Source organism: Branchiostoma lanceolatum, chromosome 18 (assembly GCF_035083965.1).
Source record: "Branchiostoma lanceolatum isolate klBraLanc5 chromosome 18, klBraLanc5.hap2, whole genome shotgun sequence".
In the NCBI taxonomy this organism is placed as follows: Eukaryota; Metazoa; Chordata; class Leptocardii; order Amphioxiformes; family Branchiostomatidae; genus Branchiostoma; species Branchiostoma lanceolatum.
In genome coordinates, this window is record NC_089739.1 from 750,136 (window position 1) to 771,419 (window position 21,284).

At 42.6% G+C, this 21,284-nt stretch overlaps 2 protein-coding genes across 5 annotated transcripts; one reads left to right on the forward strand and one right to left on the reverse strand.

The window, feature by feature from the left end:
• Positions 1–7,532: 7,532 nt before the first annotated feature.
• Positions 7,533–10,307, forward strand: LOC136424542 (cAMP-regulated D2 protein-like). Its single transcript, XM_066413157.1, has 3 exons — positions 7,533–8,858; positions 9,196–9,309; positions 9,648–10,307. The coding sequence occupies exons 1-3, from the start codon at positions 7,533–7,535 to the stop codon at positions 9,876–9,878; spliced, it is 1,671 nt and encodes a 556-aa protein (XP_066269254.1). The 3' UTR covers positions 9,879–10,307.
• Positions 10,308–11,222: 915 nt separating this feature from the next.
• Positions 11,223–21,049, reverse strand: LOC136424178 (uncharacterized). Of its 4 annotated transcripts, XM_066412684.1 has the most exons (12): positions 20,911–21,049; positions 20,065–20,114; positions 19,773–19,830; positions 19,061–19,162; positions 18,501–18,573; positions 17,939–18,059; positions 17,699–17,816; positions 17,038–17,121; positions 15,853–16,029; positions 15,188–15,470; positions 14,638–14,763; positions 11,223–14,384 (listed from the first exon to the last, which is right to left on the reverse strand). In XM_066412684.1, the coding sequence occupies exons 3-12, from the start codon at positions 19,827–19,829 to the stop codon at positions 13,303–13,305; spliced, it is 2,223 nt and encodes a 740-aa protein (XP_066268781.1). In that variant the 5' UTR covers position 19,830; positions 20,065–20,114; positions 20,911–21,049; the 3' UTR covers positions 11,223–13,302. The 4 variants fall into 4 exon arrangements, with proteins under 4 accessions (XP_066268781.1, XP_066268783.1, XP_066268780.1 ...); XM_066412686.1 differs by lacking the exon at positions 20,065–20,114 and having other exon boundaries at positions 15,865–16,029; XM_066412683.1 differs by lacking the exon at positions 20,065–20,114.
• Between the last annotated feature and the right edge of the window lie 235 nt (positions 21,050–21,284).

Consider the following 21,284-nt stretch of genomic DNA (forward strand, 5'->3'; position numbering starts at 1 on the left):
CTTCTGTTGAGCGAGTGTAAGTCTTGAAGTACCAATGATAGCGAGAGGTGATGGTGCCATCGTTACAGTTGTTATGGCCTCCTGATTGACGAACAGGAGGATGTTTGGGGGCTACAGGACATGTTGCTGGATTAGCATTGCTTTTTGTGCTGCCAAATGAGGAAGGGGAGGGTTGGGTGTCAACAGTCAGTGTTGATATGGTTGGTTCTTCACATATCAACTCTTCAGGATTGACATTCGCTAGCTTCTTTCCCTTGAATTTGGCACATCTTATCTTTTCTTTAAACGAAGGAAATTCAGTACTATTTTGCCTGAAGGTAGCCATCCTACAGTCACATTGCCAGGGGTTCCCCGAAAGCTTTATGGTAGGAATGGGTGCCGATAAGCCATAAGCTGAAGGGGTAATGGTAGACATCTTGTTTCTCCGAAGGTCCAAACTTTTCAGTGAGGGCAGATTTGCAAATGCACCGGGCTGGATCATGGTTATCTGGTTAAATTCCAAGAGCAAGGTTTTGAGCTGGGGTAGATTTGCAAAGGTTCCTGCCTGAATCTTTGTTATCTGGTTAAAGGACATAAACAAGACTTTGAGCTGGGGTAGATTTGCAAATAAACAAGGCTTAATCTCTGTTATTTTGTTTTTGTACAGCCACAAAACTTGTAACTGGGACAGATTTGCAAATGAACCAGGCTCAACACTTGTTATCTGGTTGTCGCACAGGCTCAAAAATTGTAGTCGATTTTCAAATGTACCTCGCTGAATCTCTGTTATCTTGTTGTGTTCCAGTCGTAAATATGCTAGCCGGGGTAGATTTGAAAATGAACCAGGCTGAATCTTTGCTATCTGGTTAAGACCCAAATGCAACCTTTCGAGCCGGGGTAGATTTGCAAATGTACCAACTTGAACCATTGTTATCCGGTTGTAGTACATGTACAACTTTTGTAGTCGGGGTAGATTTGCAAATGTACCTGGATGAAGCTTTGTTATCAGGTTATCATCCAAATGCAACCTTTCGAGCCAGGGTATATTTGAAAGTGCACCAGGCTGAATCATTGTTATCCTGTTTCTGGACAGCTCCAGCTCGTGTAGCCGGGGTAGATTTGAAAATGCACCAACCTGAACCATTGTTATCCTGTTTCTGGACAGCTCCAGCTCGTGTAGCCGGGGTAGATTTGCAAATGTACCAACCTGAACCATTTTTATCCGGTTGTAGTACATGTACAACTTTTGTAGTCGGGGTAGATTTGCAAATGTACCTGGATGAAGCTTTGTTATCAGGTTATTATCCAAACGCAAACGTTCGAGTCTGGGTAGATTTGCAAACGCGCCAGGTTGAACCATTGCTATCTTGTTGTTGTTCAGCCACAACATTTCGAGCTGGGGTAGGTTTGCAAAGGTTCCTGCCGGAATCTTTGTTATCTGGTTACAGGACAAGAGCATCGTTCTAAGCTGGGGGAGATTTTCGAATACACCAGGCTGAATACTTTCTATCTTGTTATCATTAAAATTTATGTCGTAAGTGGTTGATGGGAGGCTCTGGGGAATGCTGGTGAGGTCACGACCTGGGCAGCTGCATAGTGATGGCCGTGCACAGCAGAAGCCAGCTTCTGGCACGTTGGGCTCCTTCAGGATGATGAGTAGAAAAATCAGCAGGTGTCGCATCTTTCTTCCCATGGTGCTCTGATACCTAAACAGAACACGAATCACCTCTGTAAAGCAAAACTAAGTATACACATGTATGTCTTGGACCTCGAATAAAAAAAAATCATGTGGAAAATCAGAAAAAGTCTGTACTTTGGTATTAATAGCTTCAGGGGGTCATTTCCGGCAGAAAAACTCCGACACACATTTTGCCGAGAAGTAGGTAAAATTTAAAACAATTGCGACTGCATTTTGTGTTTTCCACTGGAGCTGCGGGCGTAAGGACGCCGTCCACCGTCGGAAAATCGTACTCCATTGTTTAGTTTGAAATTGCTATGCTTCAAAACAATCGATGTCGGCACCTTTCTCATATGTTGATCTCGTTTTTCAAAATATTTAAGTCGGCCATTCGAAGTTTATACAAGTGTCGTAATGTTTCTACAAACCACATTACGAACGTGTGAAACAAATCAAAGGGGCGCGTACGCCGCTCCCGAGCCCCGAACTCCCGATCCGCACGGCAACGCCTTAACCACTACGCTAAAAGGTCGCGACCAGTTAGCCTGGTCAGTTGGAGGCGCTTGAACCCCCACTGTTACACTACTCCCCCTTTTCTTTTTTTTAAGATTCGTCCTCGAATCTCCGAGTTCGATCTTCCCTGTGTGGCACACGTTTGCCTGAGGCTCACAGGGCCGGTGTGGGAACCAGTGGAACAAATCAAAGGGGCGAGTACGCCGCTCCCGGGATTCGAGCCCCGAACTCCCGATCCGCACGGCAACGCCTTAACCACTACGCTAAAAGGTCGCGACCAGTTAGCCTGGTCAGTTGGAGGCGCTTGAACCCCCACTGTTACACGTGGACAGAGCACGACTGAAAGCCGAAAACCACATACAAATCTGTATCGAAGGACCAGCTACGGAACAGTTATATTTCTACTGGGATAGACATTGAAATATAAACTTGTGAAACGAAACGTTTATCCACGGCTGTAATTTCAAATTGTACACATAGGCACGAGCCTCTAAGCCCGGCCCGCGGACGTCATGTTAAATGCTCATTAATATGCAAGCATGCACGCATGTTCTGAGCTCTTATTGGCTTACCTCAGATAATCCGTGCTTTGATTGGTCGATTAAAAGAAAGCATCTGTGTTTTACGTGATCAAGATGGCGGGAATCTCTTGTTTGTCGTGTGCCGGCTGTGTCGCAAGCTAACCAAAATAGACCACGTTTTGGAACGTGAAAGCAGGTTTTACCGGTCTTCATAACGATATCGATAAAATGTAGTCAACCCTCTTCTGAAGGCAACATTCAGTTACTTTTCGCGGCATGGAAAAAAAATTAGATCATATATGCGTGGTGGGGAAAAAGTAAATCATATGTGAGTGGTGGAAAAAATTCCACTAGCGCTTCTCGGCGTTAATGTGGACGCATTAAATCTACAACAATCATCTGCCTCTCAGAATGCGTGAAATAGTGTTTAAGAGGGCTCAACATATCAAAATTCACCTAAAGACAACTCGCGCCTGAGGTCGCGAGATGGTCGGGTCTTAGCTTTGTCCTTCCGAAGACGGCCTACGGCAGTCAGCCTGGCAGAAACACTGGTCCCAGGAGTATGACGTCACAAAATAAAAGAATCAGGGAGCGGCACCTCTTTTGTGTTTTTGCTGTCTTTTATATCACACTTTTCGTTCCCAAAGACTGCCCGGTCGGGCCCCGGATTGGAGATGTGACCCTAGCATTAGTTAAGTTTGAAACAGAGAGACACACATAAAGTCATATAGGAGATAAAATGTAGTAAGAATCAAACTGTCCTCCCAGCACTTTACTTGAATATTCACACACCTGCTTCGGTAACCTTTATTGCTTAAAAATGCCAGAGAAGGAATAAATTAAATTGCTGTCGCCTGAACGTCTTTGATTTCGGAACAGTTCCAAAATGTACCCTTTGGCTTTTTAAGGTAGAAAGAGATTTCCCCCTTCTTTGCTGATGCTTCTAGGGAACGCGCTTCATTGGTTGTTCCTTTATAGCGTGTAAGAAACAGTTTTAAATTATCATATACCTCGTGATGGGATTCTGTTGATTGTCTGAAGCTAGAATTTTACATATTAATGACAAGATTGTTTACTCTTTTTGCTGACATTTTTTAAGACTCTGTTTGCCTTACAGATGAGGAAATCAACAGAAGGATAGAAAATTTAACACTACTCTGTCATACATTTTTTGTCAGAAATATCATCCCAAATAGTCATTATAAGACAGTGTTTCTTAGTCACCCTCGTATGAATAATGGAGTTGTTCAAAACCTCCTATTAAGTGTAGACAAATGTTAAGCTGTAACAGTTCCTATGAGTTCATTGTCTGACGTCTTGTAAGCGGAAGAATCATACTAAGTCTTACAACAAGTACAAAACACGTTTCAAGAAAACTGTGCCCTGGCAAGGTAGCATGGTAAATCTGATTTTTACGATTCCTGCAGGATATTTGTCCCTGGAATATGACGTCACAAAAAAAGAGCACCTGGATGCAGCACCCTGTTCCGACCTGATCTCCAAGCAGATGTTGGGTTGAAAGATTGTTAAACGTTTTCTGGCGGAAGGACTTCGGTGACAGCTATCTACCGTTGCCAACAGTCAGAAAACGTCACAATGTTCCACCCCAACATCTGCTCGGAGAATTAAACATCCTGATAAACGTTCAACAAACTGTCTAAACAACAGAATTATCTCAAGTGTTCATCCCGTGTCACAAACATACCTTTCAAGCTGGTCAGAATGGCTTCAGTTGGCACCTTCTGGGCAGCAACTCGTGTAGAATGCCACAGGCACAGTTTGCTGTATTTTTGTTGGGCGTGTCCTTCAGTAGCTGATCCGTATATGCCGTGTGGCAAACAACCTGGGATAGTAAAGGGTGGTGTTGATTGTCTGGAGCTGGCAATTAGAATAATATTACCATTTATGGTTATGATTACAGATTGAATACTGCAACAGCTGTGGTGTTCGCGTTGGATTGGTTGGTGTTTGTGATGACGTTTTTATGACTCTATTTGCACCTAGTGTTTTTTGTATGGGGCTAGCTATTAGAATAATATCAACATTTATTATTGTAGATACAATTTGAATACTGCAACAGCTGTGGTGTTCGTGCTGGATTGGTTGGTGTCGGTGATGACGTTTTTATAAGTCTATCTGCACATTTCTTCTATATTTGCAGAAAGATAAAGAATTACAACTTTTTAAAGGTTCATCTGCCTTTCTCTAAAATATATTCATAAAGAGTCATTATAAGCCTACTATTATTACAGCAAACTGTCTAAACATCAGATTTTTTGTCGTGTTTAGCCACTGGCAAAAACATACCTTTCAAGCCAGTGAGAAGAACTACAGTTGGCACTTTCTTGGAAGGAACTCGACGTGTGATCTAGGCACCGGTTGCTGTATTTTTGTAGTGTGCGTTCTGTGGTAGCTGATCCATAGTGCCGTGTGACAAAAAAACAAAGATCAGTCTTACGTAAATGATGGTGTTACTGTCTGTAGCTGGATGTTTAAATATTAATATTGATGTCGTTTACTCTTAGATAAGCTATAACATTTGCCTTAAATTGTCTGAAGCCATGTGAGGTGGAATATTACTACAGTTACCCCTAGAAAACAATTAAACAGGCTTTGGCCTGGCATGCCGGCAACTAGCCTCCGTTGCAGACTCTGAAGCGGCTTTTTGGGGGGCTAAATAATACACTTTTTGCAGCCACCCCGTAACTATCAGCCATCCTGTAACCATCAGCCGCCTAAAAAAAGTTCTGCTAGTTCATTTTAGTGACGCTGAAGAAGAGTGATGGATGTCACTCGAAACGTCCGGAAATAAATCTCCGAATTCGTATCCAGTTGTAGAGTTTGAATTCTCTTTATATATTGTGTTGATTGTCTGAAGCTGGCTGGTTGAATATTAATGTTAAGATTGTTTTCGCTTTCTGTCGACGTTTTATGCCTCTGGTTGCACCTTCCAAATAAGGAGATCAGCAGAAGGATAGAACATTTAACACTTCTATTGAAAAGTTTATCTGTCTATTTCTGAAATATTTTTTAAACAGTCGCTGCAGGACTGTGTTCCATTGTCACTCTTGTCTAAATGATGTATTTGTATTAAGAGATCCAATAAACTGTAGAAAATAAGCTGTGGGATTTACTATACGTTCATTCTCCGAAGCCTCCTTGTTGTAAGAGTTTTAAGTAAACTAAAAAAAAATGTTTTAATCGACTGTGTTCGGGCAAGGTTGCGTGGTCAATCTGAGTTTTCTAGTTCTGGTAAAATATGTCTCTCGAGTATGACGTCACAAAATTAAAGTACATCGGCCCCTCTTTAGAACTAACTTACGGATTTTGGGGCGGAAGACAGCTATCTATTGTTGACTTAAGTGAAAAAACGTCACAATCTTAGAGCCAAACATCTCCCTCAATGTCTTAACAATCTTAACAATATATAACAATCTTAAATATGATATTAAATGGGTAAACAATATATTCATATTTACTGTTTACCCACTGGCAGGCACAAACCTTTCAAGCCGGTCAGAATGGGTATAGGCGGCACTTTCTGGGTAGCAGCTCGTGTATTCTACTGCCTCAGGCACCGGCTGCTGTTTTTCCGTAGGGTGTGTCCGTCGGTGGCAGATCCGTAATGTCGCGTGACAAACAACCCAGGCTTACGTACAGGGTGGTGTTAATTGTCTGTTTGAATGATATTACCATGTATGGTTATGATTACAATTTGAATACTGCAAGAGCTGTGGTGTTCGTGTTGGATTGGTTGGTGTCGGTGATGACGTTTTCTACCAACCTGGTGAAATTATTTTCGGAGGTTTCGCAATAACTGTTTTCAACATGTACTGGTCTCGACCGTTTTCAACTTAACCACCCTCTAGGTGTTGCGTTGCACCGACTACTAAAAGCTGTTTGAATAGTGTTTTTTTCGCGGATATTTTGTCTTTCCTTTTTGAGTTGTTCCGTGGTTGTAGAAATGACAGTTTGTACACAGTTTGAAAGTGTTGAGACAGGTATGTGTTCTGGTCCCCACTACCGCAAACATCAGGTACAGGTTAGACTTAACCTCAAGTGCATTACATTTGCACCTATTTTGTTAACAAACATGTAATTCCTACCACCAAAATGAAGATTTAGCCTTGAAAAAAAAACATGCCAACATTATATGGTCGTTGAAATCAGAATGGTTTCTGATTTGAGATAGATCCCGCGAAAGAATGGTTTATCTGAATAAGATACCTTACAGTAAGTCTAAATAAACACTATGTAAGCTGTTTAGTCATGCTTCTGTCATCATACAAGAACGTAGGTAACTTTATTTTTCAAATCATGAATTTAGGTACAGGTACATGAACTTTAACCTGTACCTGACCTGATGTGACGTTTAGGTACATCTCTGACTGGTAGTCTTTTGTTCATGTAGCATGTTAATCTCCAAGCAGATCCACACCGGGCGCGAAAATCGTAGTATGCTAGCCAGAGAAGGTCCAGTAAGCCAGAGAGGGTCCAATACCGGGCTATTGGACCCTCTCTGGCTGACTGGACCTTCTCTGGCTAGCATACCACGATTTTCGCGCCCGGTGTGGATCTGCTTGGAGATTAGTAGCATGTCAAGATGGAGATATCTGACTTTACTAAACCATGCAGGAAGCTTCAGGTCCAAAGTGCACTACTGCTGTCACCCAAAACAAGCTGGCGTACGCAAAACAGGTCAGCACACATTAACCTACGATGACATGTACAGATCACTAAGTAATCGGGATGGGCACGACAGCGGTCCAAAGTACATACAGTATATGTAGCTTACCCTGCGTCAGATCACACACCCTCCCGGGCAGCTATACAAGAACAACATGGCATCGCAGCGGGCGGTGTATCTCTTAGTCCTGAGTGCAGTTCTGTCCGGCTGCCTTGGCTACGCCGTCAAGGAGGATGGCCCTGTTGTACAGACGCAGTTCGGTGCTGTTCGGGGCATGTACGTGGAGGAGGGCGTCATCTTCCTCGGGCTCCCGTTCGCAGCGCCCCCGGTAGGCGAGCTGCGATGGAAGCCGCCCCAGCGGTACGACACGCCGTGGGCGCCCGCAGTCCGCGACGGCAGCGTGCCCGGACCGGCGTGCCGACAGGAGATCTGCGACCGCCCCGACTACCCCGACCCCGACCACGAGTGCCCGCGCGACCACCGGCAGAGCGAGGACTGCCTGTATCTCAACATCTTCGCTCCCAACCATGTCGTGAACTCGACTGCACGGCTGCCGGTTCTGTTCTGGCTTTACGGTGGTAACTACGGCATGGGCACCGGCTCTGCTATGATGTATGACGGGCGTATCCTAGCCAACAAGACCAGCACGATCGTGGTGACCACCAACTACAGGCTCGGCGCTTTGGGCTTCCTTGTGACTGCCAGTGGCGAAGACGACGTCGAGGGAAACCAGGGACTGCTAGACCAGGTGGAGGCGTTGAAGTGGGTTCAAGAAAACATCGCCAGTTTCGGAGGAGACAAGGACAGAGTGACCTTATTTGGTCAGAGCGCCGGGTCCGATTCGATCGCCATTCACTTGGTTTCCGAACAATCTGAAAAGCTCTTCCAGCAAGGCATCATGTTGAGCGTGCCGTTTTCCATCCCGCACAAAGTTAAATGGGAGGCGGTTCGTTTAGGAAACTACTTTGCTGAACAGCTTAACTGTTCGCACGGGGACCTGAAATGCCTACGCTCGAAGGACGCTGATGCCGTCCTTAAGGCCTCTAACAAAGCCGGCCATTTTATAGACAACCCTCTGCGGTACATTGAGACGTTCATGCAATGGGGACCGTCCATAAACCCGGACATTCTACCCGGACAAACAGTCGACCTCATTACCAATGGAAAATTTCACAAGAACAAACCGATCATCATCGGAACAACCCTTGAAGAAAACGTCATGTACATCGGAATGGGTTTCCACCAGCCCATAGCGAGCAACCTGAAGCTCACCGCGATCCTCGCCGCCTTTGTTCACGAGAAGGCGCTGGCAGTTTTACGCGAGTACGACCCGCAAAAGTCCGACGACTACCGCCCGAACCTTTCCGTTATCGCCACAGACTGGATGTTCACTTGCCCGACGCGTAAAATCGCCAGGAGTGTTGCTAGCGTCGGAGGCGATGTCTGGCTGTACGTCTTCGACCACGTCTGGTCCTTTGAGGTATTGTTGAAGGGTGTCTGAGGAATTTTGGGATGTTTTTGATAAAAAACCTTTCTTAAGCTTTATAAACCTTTCTCAACCTTAATTTCTTTTCAGGTAGTACCTTATAGCAAGATGATGATTTATGCAAATTAGTATGATGTCATGATAACGTCATCAAGATTTATAAGGCCACGCCCTTTTTTTTATAGAAAAACGCTCTTCTTGGCTTGTGCTTAGATGTTTATCACTATAACTTTGCAGGAATGTAAATGATAGTAATACTTAAAGAATGACGCGTGTCAACGAGTATATTTTTAAATATCGATTTTTGGCGATTTTTTGTTTTTGTTTTCAGCACCTGTGGGATCACCATGACTACTGTAACGGCCATGTCTGTCACGGGGAGGACCTCCCGTTCCTGTTCCAGTCGCCCAAACTCATCGGTCTCAACATGACGGCTGACGAACAGGTTTGGTTGTGCCTTTATTTATTCTAGAAGCAAAGAAGCTCCATTCGGCCATCAGGGCCGCTTTTCATAGAGGTCGAGATGAGGCCATGTCAAGGGGTCAACATAATAATGAATAACTAAATGCTTAAAAACCAAGATGACTCAATCATCATCATCATCATCATGTATATAGGTCTGTGTTTGTATATTTTTTGTGTTGAACCCTGGCAGATTAGTCGTAATTCGACTAAAGGGTATCAAAATAAACAATTAACTAACCAAAATCATATCAATAATACAAAGAAATAGATAAATAATGAATAAACAATGAGTCATTATGTCCATAACCGTTCGTACAGGTCCTGGCGGACACCATGGCGTACCACTACGGTAACTTCGCGCACACGGGAGACCCCAACAAACCCAGTCCGTACGCAAGCAGCGTTAAACCAGCGGGTCTGCATTGGCCCGTCTACAGTCAGGAAGACGACTTCACTTGTCTGAATATCACAACACCGAAGAACGTCTTGCTGGAGGGCTATAGGGAAGAGAAGTGCGACTTCTTTGATAAACTCAATGTTTATCCTTGAAGATAGCTAGCGATGTGGAAAGACCATAATCTTGTTCTTGAAATTACGAAATTCAACAACTGTGTAAATCATAGGAATACATTTTCTGCTAAATATTGTCTTGTGGATAAAATTGTATCCAGTTTTTTGAGTAACGGTTGTTTGGCGTAAAATGTTCGAATTGTTTTCACAATATGTATCTTTAGGTCAAGAATTTCCTGCATATACCTAAACGTAAATAGATGATGAGTGCTGCATTTTTCATCATAGTTGCAAGCTTTCAGGCAACAAGGACAATGGTTCACTACTCGGCAAATAAAGGCATCCAACAAGATTAAACATTGTTATCTCCAATGTGTGCTAGCTAGACATCTCGTGAGCCAAGCCAAACAGAGCTGCTGACTTGTTTAGTGGTTCTGCCCTATTCAAGCCCGCTGTAGCATATATATATATATATAGGTGGTAAATTGGTTGGGGCTGTTGCGTTAGGATCTAAAGCTTCTGGGTTCAAATCGTATTAGACCAGTTGGGAAAGACACGTTACGTCTATTATTTCCCTAAGGTGAAAATGAGTACCTAGCTTCGGGTTAGGGGCGTCCTCTTGTATTGGATGTTTGTTTTAACCTTTGTTTATTCAAGAGAAGCTCAAATCAGCCTGTAGATCGCTTTTCGTTGAGGTCATGAGATGAGGTACATGTAAGCGTCAGGCAACATATATAACAAAGGTCCAGTGTGGAGGAGAGCACATGTTATGTATCCGACCATACTTATAAATAAATTATTGTAACTGCCCTCATCATGAGGATGAAAGAAACAAGCTTTTCGAAACAACCAAAACAATATTCCCGAACTTTCACCATCTAGAAGACCTCCAAAAAACTACATTCCTGCTAAAATCCCCAAACCCGCTTATCGTGGGACTTTTCATCAGCCACTGCCTCCAAAGGAGTCAAACCCTCCAGTAATGTTGTATGTAGAAACATTAGCTAGATGCATAGAATAGACACTCGTTACCATTGTTACCTTACTACTGTTTGTACCCTTGCAATTAGCCTACGGGCATGAATTTGAAAATAAAAGATTGTTATAATAAAAGGGGAGCAGTCCGGACCCGTTTGTGATCAAAACCTAGAGTCGGGTCAGCACTTGCTGTGCAAAAATGACGCGAAAATAAATGCATTTACAGCCTGCCAAACAGTATTTTATTAGCAAAAGGTCTTTATTAGCATTTGCAGACATTGAATATAAGTCTGAATTACAGCTAATTCACACAAATTAATTTAAATATTCATAATTTTCAAGTGGAAAGTACTTATTTAAAAATCACAGAGATCAAACATACAATAACAAGTGCTAAGATACGTATTATATAAGTCATTAAAATACAGAAATAATACGAGTGCTTGTAATCTATATGAAGGTATTCGACATTATGAGGTTTAGAGAGATTTGTTATGCAGCAACGTCGCTTGGTACAGAAAAGATCTTTTAAGTCTCTCAGTTCTACATTTCGGCAGTGAAAGATGGTTGTGGTTACGTAAAGTCCTCCCAGTTTCTTCTTTCCTGTCATTGGTGATCAGTATCCAAAGCCTCCGGTACCGCTCCTTTGATACTGCCTTGCCACCGATAATGTAGATCTGCTTGGAGATAGATTGATACAGACATACTGAGAGATAGATACAAACTCGCACACAGACGAATACAGAGAGATTAAAAACAGAACTTCAAAAGACCCTATGTCTTTATTAAACATTTCCACTTCACCTACATGGCTAAACCAACATCTGGATATTTAATCTTAAATTGTAATGGACAGACTCAATTCAAAGGAACAATATCTAGTAATAAACTTTCCTGGCTTTTGTCAAGCCACAAACAACACTTGGGTTTAACACTTGGCCTTACGTAACTTGCCAGAGTTCTACTTGCTGATTGGTTGGATTGACTGCTTGTTAGCATACAGGAAATGAGGTCATAGCATACAGGAAGTGATCTCATAGCTTTCCACATTGATGTAACAAAGAACTCTTCGATGTGACTTTGCCATTTCATATACACAATTATAATATAAGCTTTGCAAGTTAATTGGTTAGACAAATCATCACTTAAGTTAGTAAAACAGAAGTGCTAGTGATATATACTCACTGTTAGTTTCAAGAGATGCTAAAGGATCTAAAATAATAATCACGTCTGTTCTAATAACTGAACATTGCTAAAAGTACTATTCACTGATCTTTCATCTTACATGATGGAACAGTCATCAACCGATATCTCACACAATGATTGATTTCCCAAGTCTTTCCTGACTTGGCACATTCTAAGGTTTCTACACGGCAAGTACTGGAGCATCAGATATCTGTTGCCTAAACTGTTAAAGGCACCTAGAGTATTTTATGAGGCTTGAAAACTAGAAATATTCTTGTTGCCGTAATCTTTATGAAATCGATATTTAATGCCACTGTTCACCACATTTGCGTGCGGATTTCTAATCAAAAGGGCTCAAAAGCGGCACAAAAATAAGCTACATGGTGATCTTTTAGTTTTACGCGCCTAGTGTAAATGGACCGATACCATAGCCCCGCCCACTCCCGTCGAAACGTAGACATGCAAAATTAAAACATAAAAATGCAAATATTTGACGGACATGCAGTCACTCTCTCATTGGTCGAACCGCCAATTGTGATAGGCAGTCAGGATCAGTCTATTAGGGCTTGGATTTTCTATCAGTTCTCACCACATAGCGACATCGTATCTTTGCTCCTTTAATGTCGATATGTATGGTATAGTGTTATTGAAACTTACTTTGTGTAGGAATGACTAGAAATTGGAGTTATTTTATTCAAGTTTCAAGCCTCATAAAATTCTCTGGGTGCATTTAACCTTCTCCCTGCTGCCTAACCCCATAACCAATACAATTTGGCGCCAAACGGCTCCCTAAGAGGGCTGGAGGTTAAAGAACTTGGCGTTCCCCAGATAGCTTCTTGGGAGGGATTGAAAGTCAACTGACTTGTACTAAACATGCCAGGAAACTAACTACTAGTACGGATGTGCGAGCCACAGACAACTCTGTCAATCTTGATACTAAAATCTTGGGTCTATACGAGCTTGATTTAGTTCATTCACATGGAACATTCAACGCTTCGAATTCGTATCCCTGCAACCAACTTATAACACAAATTCCTGGAGATTTTCCAATGATCTTAAAGATGCAAAGTCTTCAGTAATAACAACTCCTGAAGGAGTCAACATGGGAACAGACCTCCTTCACTTTACATGTGTGTGCCAGAAACCAACTTATGGTCTAAACTCTTAAGTACTGGGAATTTTTCCATGATCTTAAGACAGAAAAAGTCTTTAATCATAAAAGCTCCTCCTTCACACTTTGCATCCAACTGATGGCACAAATTTTCTGGAGATGTTCTCAAGATCTTAATGCACAAAGTCGTTAATTATAAGAGCCCCTCCAGGCATCCATGATGGCGGCTTGCTGTCGCTGGCGGTAGAAATCGTGCCAGTCCACATCGGCCATGTTGGAGGAATGTCTACCCTGTGAGCTGTTTCCGAACTGCTGTGCAACAAATGACATCTGGTATCGAGCCGCCTGCCTCTGGTTGTAAGGTTGATGTGTCGGATTACGTGAGAAGGCTGCCTGGAGCAGGTGATTGTACGACTGCTGTTGTCGGTTGTACCCTTGTTGGTTGCACGTTCTTTGATTGTATGACTGCTCATTGTACGATTGTTGGTTGCATGGTTGCTGGTCGTACGCTTGTTGGTTGTACGCTTCTTCTTTGTACCCATGCTGGTTGAACGTTTCTTGGTTGTTTTGTTGGTTGTATGAATTGAATAACTGGCTGTGATAGGTAAGTGTGTAGCCCTTCGTATTCTGAGGGTTGTTTCGTGGTCGGCTTTGACTTTGAGACTGGTTCCTTGCAGGAGGTCGCTGTGGCTGCTTCCTTTTCCTCTCGCTTTCGTCTTCCTTCTTCCCCACTTTCACTTTCACATTGCCTTCCGCCTTCAAGACCTTGCTTCCCTTTCCCGGACACGTTTCTTCTTCCTTGGAGGAGTTTGGTCTTATTTTCTGCTTCACGTCTTGTAAGAACGTCTTGACTCTCTCGGCTAGCGACGTCTTATTATTGCTGCTTGCACTTCCCGTCTCCTTACCAGTAGGATTTTCATTTTCTTTAGTATCTGACTCCGTCTTAGGGTCCTTCTTGGTGTCTAAGGATTCCTCGAGAAGCTTGTGGGCGAAGGTACCGATAGAATCTCTTCGTCTCGAGATGTCAGCGTCCTCTGTGAGGTCGATTAAAGGAATCTCCTTGTCCTTGGCAGCATCTTTAGCCACGTCTTGACCTTGAGAAGTGGTCTCACCTGTACCAACGTCTTCACCTTGAAGCGTGTTCTTAGCCTTATCCTTGTCTTCAGCTTGAGGTGTGACTTTGTCTTCTGTGGCAAGGATCTCTTTTCCTGTCTTAATATCTGCCATGGATTCTTGGGTGGTGTCTTCAGATTCCAACAGGCTGATAGAGCCTGTAGACCAAAAAAGGAAGGAAACAATAAGACATCTTGTCTTCTGTGACCTGTATATTTTCTTCCTGCTGCTTAAACCAAACAAGCAATACAAATTTGGTGCCAAAGGCTTACATTAGTCAAATTGTTTCAACTGTAAACTCACTGCAAACCCTTTTGCCCCTCCTTCCACAAAAAACAAGTACAGTCCCTGCAAAAAAAAATGTATCTACAATAATTTCAAATGAATAATCCAGCATTCAAGTTTCCTTACCTGTATTTCCTGCCCTGCTGGAAGACCGTTTCCCGACGGAAGGCGTGTAAGCCGACGTCTCTAAGACTGTCTGAAGATTCTGTTTCGGTTCTGCAGTTCCAGAATCTGACGAGTCGACACAGGCCTCTGTAGACAAGAACACGAAAGAAAACGAGATCACCAACCAGGTTTGCTTATACTGTTGTAAGACCATGATAATAATCCAACGTTCAGATAATGATGATGTAATGCAGAAGTAACCTTGGGTGATAAAAAGACACCATGTACATATATAGCATCAGAGCTCAAAACACTTCCCTGAGTCTGCATTAGAAAATACTTGTCTTTTTTCTTCTAGAATTCTTCAAAGGACGTTGCAGCGAGACAAGCAGGTAGACATCAGAAATACCCACAGAACTCGGAGTCTCTGATTTTACCTTCGAAATAACCTGCAATTGTACATGTGGGTGGTATCTTATATTCTTAAAAACATGAAATTCCAAGAAAGGTCTAAGCTACATGCACATACTTTTCCAGCTAGATGTTTAACTTAGAACATTCTGTTACGTACCTGTTAAGTCTGCATTGTTAGAAGACTCCTTCCCTACAAAAGGAGTACAGATCGACGTCTCCAGGGCTGACTGAAGATTCTGCTTCGGCGTCTCAATGGGGGAAGACATCTTAGTGTTGCTGAAGTGGGCGTGCATGGGGGTTATGGAGCAGGCGTTGTTCTTACTGGCGTGGGTCTGCATGGGGGTTGCGGAATGCACCTTGCTCGTAGTGATGTGGCTGGGCATGGGGGTTCCAAGACATGCCACCTTACTTTTATTGACGCGGCTCTGCATGGGGGTTACCTGAAATAAATACAGATTCAACTCCGTGAGTTCAAGAACAGATTTTGTATGCCAGCCTAGATGTCATTGTTACAGTAGTGGGGTTTTGAATATGTGAATAACATTTACTGAGTAAACAACATTGTCACTAACAATGCAAGATAGCAGCCTTTTTCCCCTTACACATACTTTGCAACTATTCCAGTATGGCAACACTGCATTTGGTACACTGGGAATCGCAGTCATACACGCACACACACACACACACACAAAACAAACAAACATACACACACACACATGCACGCACACACACAAACACACACACAAACCCAACACAGTACTTTACTCCCTTAGGGCAAAGTAATATCTAGGGCAGCGAAGCAGTACTATAAATATCCTGTACCTGTACCTGTACCATGCTGCTGTTTTTCCCGTTGCCATGGCAAAGGGCGGGTGACGTCTGTGTGTCCACGCTGACACCCGAGGGGGGTCTGATTGGCAGGGGGGTGACGGGGCCGGGGAGGGGGCGGCTCACCAGGGGGGTGATCACATCTAACAGACTCTGGGAGTCTAGGAGCTCCTGGAAAGGTGAGAAAATACAATGCCAGAGGTTAATGCAGATAATACAATGTATGTATATATATTTTATTCATTACACAAGTTATGTGGAATATATAACTGTTAATTATTGTGTGTAAAGTGCAATAATCTTGCAACTTTTAATCATGGAAGCTATGAAATTTTCAAAATTGTACGATGTAAAAGTTTTAGTTAGAATAATAACCTTGATGTTTGTAAATTGAATGCAATTCAGTGGCAAATTTACTTCACTGCGAATTTCAATAAAGATATCTTTAATCTTGTTTTCCTGCCAACATCTGACATGTTACATGTACAAGAAACTGCAATTCTTAAAGAAAGCAGTCATTTCAGCTTTAACCTTTCTCACAATTTCTTAAGTTGTAAAACCAGATTGGATGATAATGCAGAGACTTTCCCTCTCTGCCCTTCTTGATAAGGATCAAAGGACTAGGGAAGAACAACTTTCCCTTCCTGCAATCATTGAACAACTTAAAGACAGAAGAGATCAACTTGCATTTTTTACAATTCTTTAAGACATTCCAACTCCTCGACAAAACGCATTCTACCTTCCTGTGTTGAGTTAGGGGATCACCTTTCCCTCTCTGTAATTTTTAAAGACACAGAAAAACAATTTTACCCTTCTGTATGTACTCCTTAAAGACAGGTTAAAAGTTAAAATCCTCCCACACCATAATTGATGTATAGGGCGGTGCCCATCTCCGTTTCATAGCCCTGGGGCCACACTGTGGTGCAATCACTGCAGCAGGGGGCTAGTCCACTGGCAGTGGAGTGTGTTTAACTTCCATACTGTTTCATAAGTATGTACCATTTTTATAAAGTCTTTGCTATGACTCAATGCGCCTCTTGTCCAGAGGTGTCCTACCTGGGACTAGAACCCCAGTCCTTCTGGTCCAAGTAATTTGAACCAGATGTGGCAGAGTAGCAAAGGCGCAGACCACTACACCACAGGGACACCCCTCCTTAAAGACAGGAGAAGACACTTTACCTTCCTGTACTTCTTGAGGACCAGCCGTTTGATCTCCTGAGGAATGAGGGGGCCGTACACCGTGCTTCCATTAACAACTCTCACCTGCGATAAACAAACAAACAGGTCATTCATTATTTCATAAAAAATCACCTGTGAACATCACTCGTGTGCACTAAGTTTGATGACGTAACAAAATCCAGCATATGCTATTCATGTGTTGTATCTCAGTATCAGTTATGTAAATTAGTCTTGAACACCGTGTCACATATAATGCTTCAATGTTTCTCTTTACAGTACTTTGCCATAAAATGCTTTCTGATGACAAACAATAAACATTTTTCAACACGCAGCCATCATCGTAAAGTAGTCACAATATCAATATCAAAGAACCAAAGTTGTGGCAATTTCACAAGACTAAGCTATCTATTAAATCGTAAACAAAGTCAAAACTTGGCTTCATATTACGTAGGTTAATGTATGTGTAAACGTCAAATATACAAATACATTTGTACATGTATGTTGCCAAAATGTTTCTCTGAACACCACCATTTTTAGTATCATATACCCATTTATCCTGGTCCATGTACGAAAAGCTGTGGAAATTTTTACTAATTGTAAAATGTTAAACGTCCACACCCGTCGCCATGGTGTTTTTCCAACCACCCTTGTTATTCCATACCCGTTGTTCCTGGTCCATATACAGCAGCTCCTGCCCCGCCTGCACCCGTAACTCGATCACGCGGATGTCACGGAACGGCTTGTTTGTCGTCTTACGCAGGATCTCAACAAAGTCCAGTCTGAAACAGAAGTAAAGCAACTTAAAGAACTCTTCCTTGTAAGTCAAGGAAGTCCTTATAAAGCTGCGATTCAAGTGGCGCAAGAACACTGAGTGTTTAGAAAGTAAACCGGAAACCCATACCTGTACAGAGAGGGGTCGATGCGCGGACTGAACCCCTTAGCGACACAGTCCACCGCGACCTTGTACTCATCCTCCATCTTACGGTCACAGTGGGTTCCGATGACCTTGACTTTGGCCAGACCTACATGGGGCGAAAATGTGCTGTTAGTATTTTAACTTCTGCTTTGTTTCTTAGCTTGTCTGTGCATATGTGTTTGTGTGCGTGTCTGTGCGTATGTATGCGTGTACTAGTGCATATGTGTGTTTGTGTGTAGCTATGTATGTATACGATGTGTGTGCTAGTGTGTGTGTGTGCCTGTATTTGTGAGAATGTGTGTATGTTTGTATATCTAAGATGTGTGTGCTATTGGGTGTGTTTGTATGTGTGTGTATGTTCTTGTGTGTTTTTGAACATATAACTTGGATGGATTGTGATCATGATATTTGGTACATGGGGTAGGTCTTACTTCACAGCTGTTTATAATTAATCATAATTGTGTCTTAGATGGAATCGTAGCCCAAAAGCACAGGTGCGTCCACCCTCCAGTCACCTAAACATACAGGTAAACGGCTGCCGACTCACCTGTGCGTGTGACGCCCCACCTGACGATGCCGCCATAGCTGTTCAGCAGAGCCCCCATGTACTTTCCTACTTGCTGTGGGGGAAGTTAAGAACAGTTGTGGTCAGACTGTCATCAAACCTCGACAAACATGTGTACACTCTTTAAGCATGTGGAACCCTAGCAAGCCTGTGAGAGATCAACATAAAAGGATAGAGGGCAGGGTATTAGCTAGCAAGGCGTCCAGGCATCTTTTTGACACCCTCACCTGTCTGCAAATCCAAGCTAAAAGCCTGATAGAAATTAAAGTGTGTGAGAAGAAATGTACTTTGTTTTCGAGTTGCTCCAAGAAAAAGTTTTCAATCATTATGAAGGCTTCATCGAAAACTTAACCTAACATTTAAACCTCAGACTGTTCAGTGAAATAAGAAATGAAACAATGAAGTATTAGTGGTTTTGCTACCAACATTGCTAATTATGCAAATATTGTACTGCATTAACAATATACGAGGCATACTACAGCAGCAAGAAAGCCAATTTGTACTACTGATTGGCATTTACTAGTAATGTTTAACTAACTCACGTCGCTGAACTTGGAGAGAACCGGGGCCTCAGAGATGGCGCTCTCGAACCGCCCTGGAGTGAGCTGCAGCACCTCCTCCAGCTGGTACAGCTTCTTAGTACCCTGCAAATGAGACAACATTATTATGTGCCTTCTTAATCTTACTAGTAACTTACCCTCAGGTCCCTGGGAACAAGGAGAGGCAGTGCTCTTGCTAGGCCTTTTCAGCATAGGGGTCTCCTATCCTGTGACTTGGACACATATATCATTATATATGAAGTATGATCGGATGTGTTTCAACCAGTAACCAGTGTTTCTTTCTTGGAAGAACTTTGTGATCCTTCATAAATCTCATAAAAAGTCCATGGCTTTAGAATGAGGAAAACAAGCAAAACCTATCAGATAAAATCACACAGGCTTCTCCTTTTATCACACAGGCACAGATCTAGCCTGTATTACACAAGCTCAGGGTGGGGGGCAGTAACCTCCGGCCGAGAGCTTGTGTACAATACAGGCTAGGCACAGATCTAGATACTGTGATAACCCAATTAAGTTATCACCTGGTCCGGAACACCCGTCTCGAACGTTTTCGAGGACAAGGTATGAAATGAAAATAATTACTAGTTGCTAAACTTGTTACTAGTAAAGGTATAGGTCTATATGGCTGCATCTAGGTCTGTATCTGCACCCGGACATTGTTTTTACACAGCTGTACTCAGAATTCTATCCTCACCTTCTTGACATCCCCCTGACGTTTCCTCTCCGGCTCATCCTTGGAATTTTTCGACATCCTGCAAAACACACAACATTAACTCTTAAAATCTATTCAGTTGCTTGATAGCCTTGAGTACTAAGTATGTGAGGTCAAATCCTAATCCTAATCTCCAAGCAGATCTACACCGGGCGCGAAAATCATATATGCTAGCCAGAGAAGGTCCAGTCAGCCAGAGAGGGTCCAATCTACCGGGCTGATTGGACCCTGACTCTGGCTGACTGGACCTTCTCTGGCTAGCATACTAGTATACGATTTTCGCGCCCGGTGTACTAGTAGATCTGCTTGGAGATTAGTCAAATCCTAGACAAGAAGGAAAACAAAAAAACTCTGGATTATAATCAATCATAAGTTCGCAGATCATCACATTTAAAATTCACTGCCAAAACAAAACAGACTGTGTTGGCTTATGCAAATGACCGAAATGAATGAAAAACAAAACAAACAAGAAAATTGCTACAAACACAAGCAAGCCACTGTGCCATTGTTTCACTTGTATTGTGTTACCTGTCGTTTCACACTGGTCAGAACTCTTCTGCCTTTCTGTTATGCAAAATCTATACTAGTACTGGAGCCTCCTTGCAAAATGTGAATTGGTTACATTTAATCAGAGAAAAAAATTCACTGAGGGAGACTGGAATATGCCATCTTTAATCCTAAATGCTACGAACAATATAAAAGCATATGGCCTAATCTACTTGCTAAGTTATACTATGAGTCCTCAACATTTGATGCCTAAATATGGAGAAAGTCTTGAAACTTTGTCAACGCCCCCCTCCCCAACACATATAATTTGTGTACATGCAAAAAATACATATCTTTCAGTGTGCATGTAACGTTATATCATATCATGTAGGAAAAGCGTAGTAGTGTAACGGCTGTGATGAAATAATATAACGAGTAAAATAACTGTGAGCAGAAATCCCGAGTTTAAAACAGGCCTGCAACGTGTCATCATTTTTAAACTGAACTGAAACGTGCAAAAAGTTAGCAAATTGCGTTTTTGCCAAACGCCAGAATCGTTCCTCAAAATAGGAATCGAAGCACCTTTTCAGCGCCGGAAATCTATCATTTGATAATTAGGGACTTAAAGTCTCACCTGCGCCGTTCTAAGATGATTTTCTTGCCTAATTTTGCAGCCCAAGACGTCTGGAAACTCCTCGAAGTGTTTTCACAGCTCGCGGTTGAAAATAACGCCGCGCGCGCTGATTGGTCGAGCCGGAGGGGTCATGGAGGTCACACTCGTACTCAGGGAAATGAACCTCGTGCCCAGGACGATCCCGAGGATTGCCGAACGCTGACTCGGTAGTCCGAACATGACGTCACATTTATACAGTACTAAGTAATATTCCTACAACCCTGCGATAGATACATAAAATTACAAGAATGATACGGTAATGATGATACAAATAATGATACAAATAAATACCAATGATAATATGAACTGTCAGACAATCAGCATCATTAAAATGA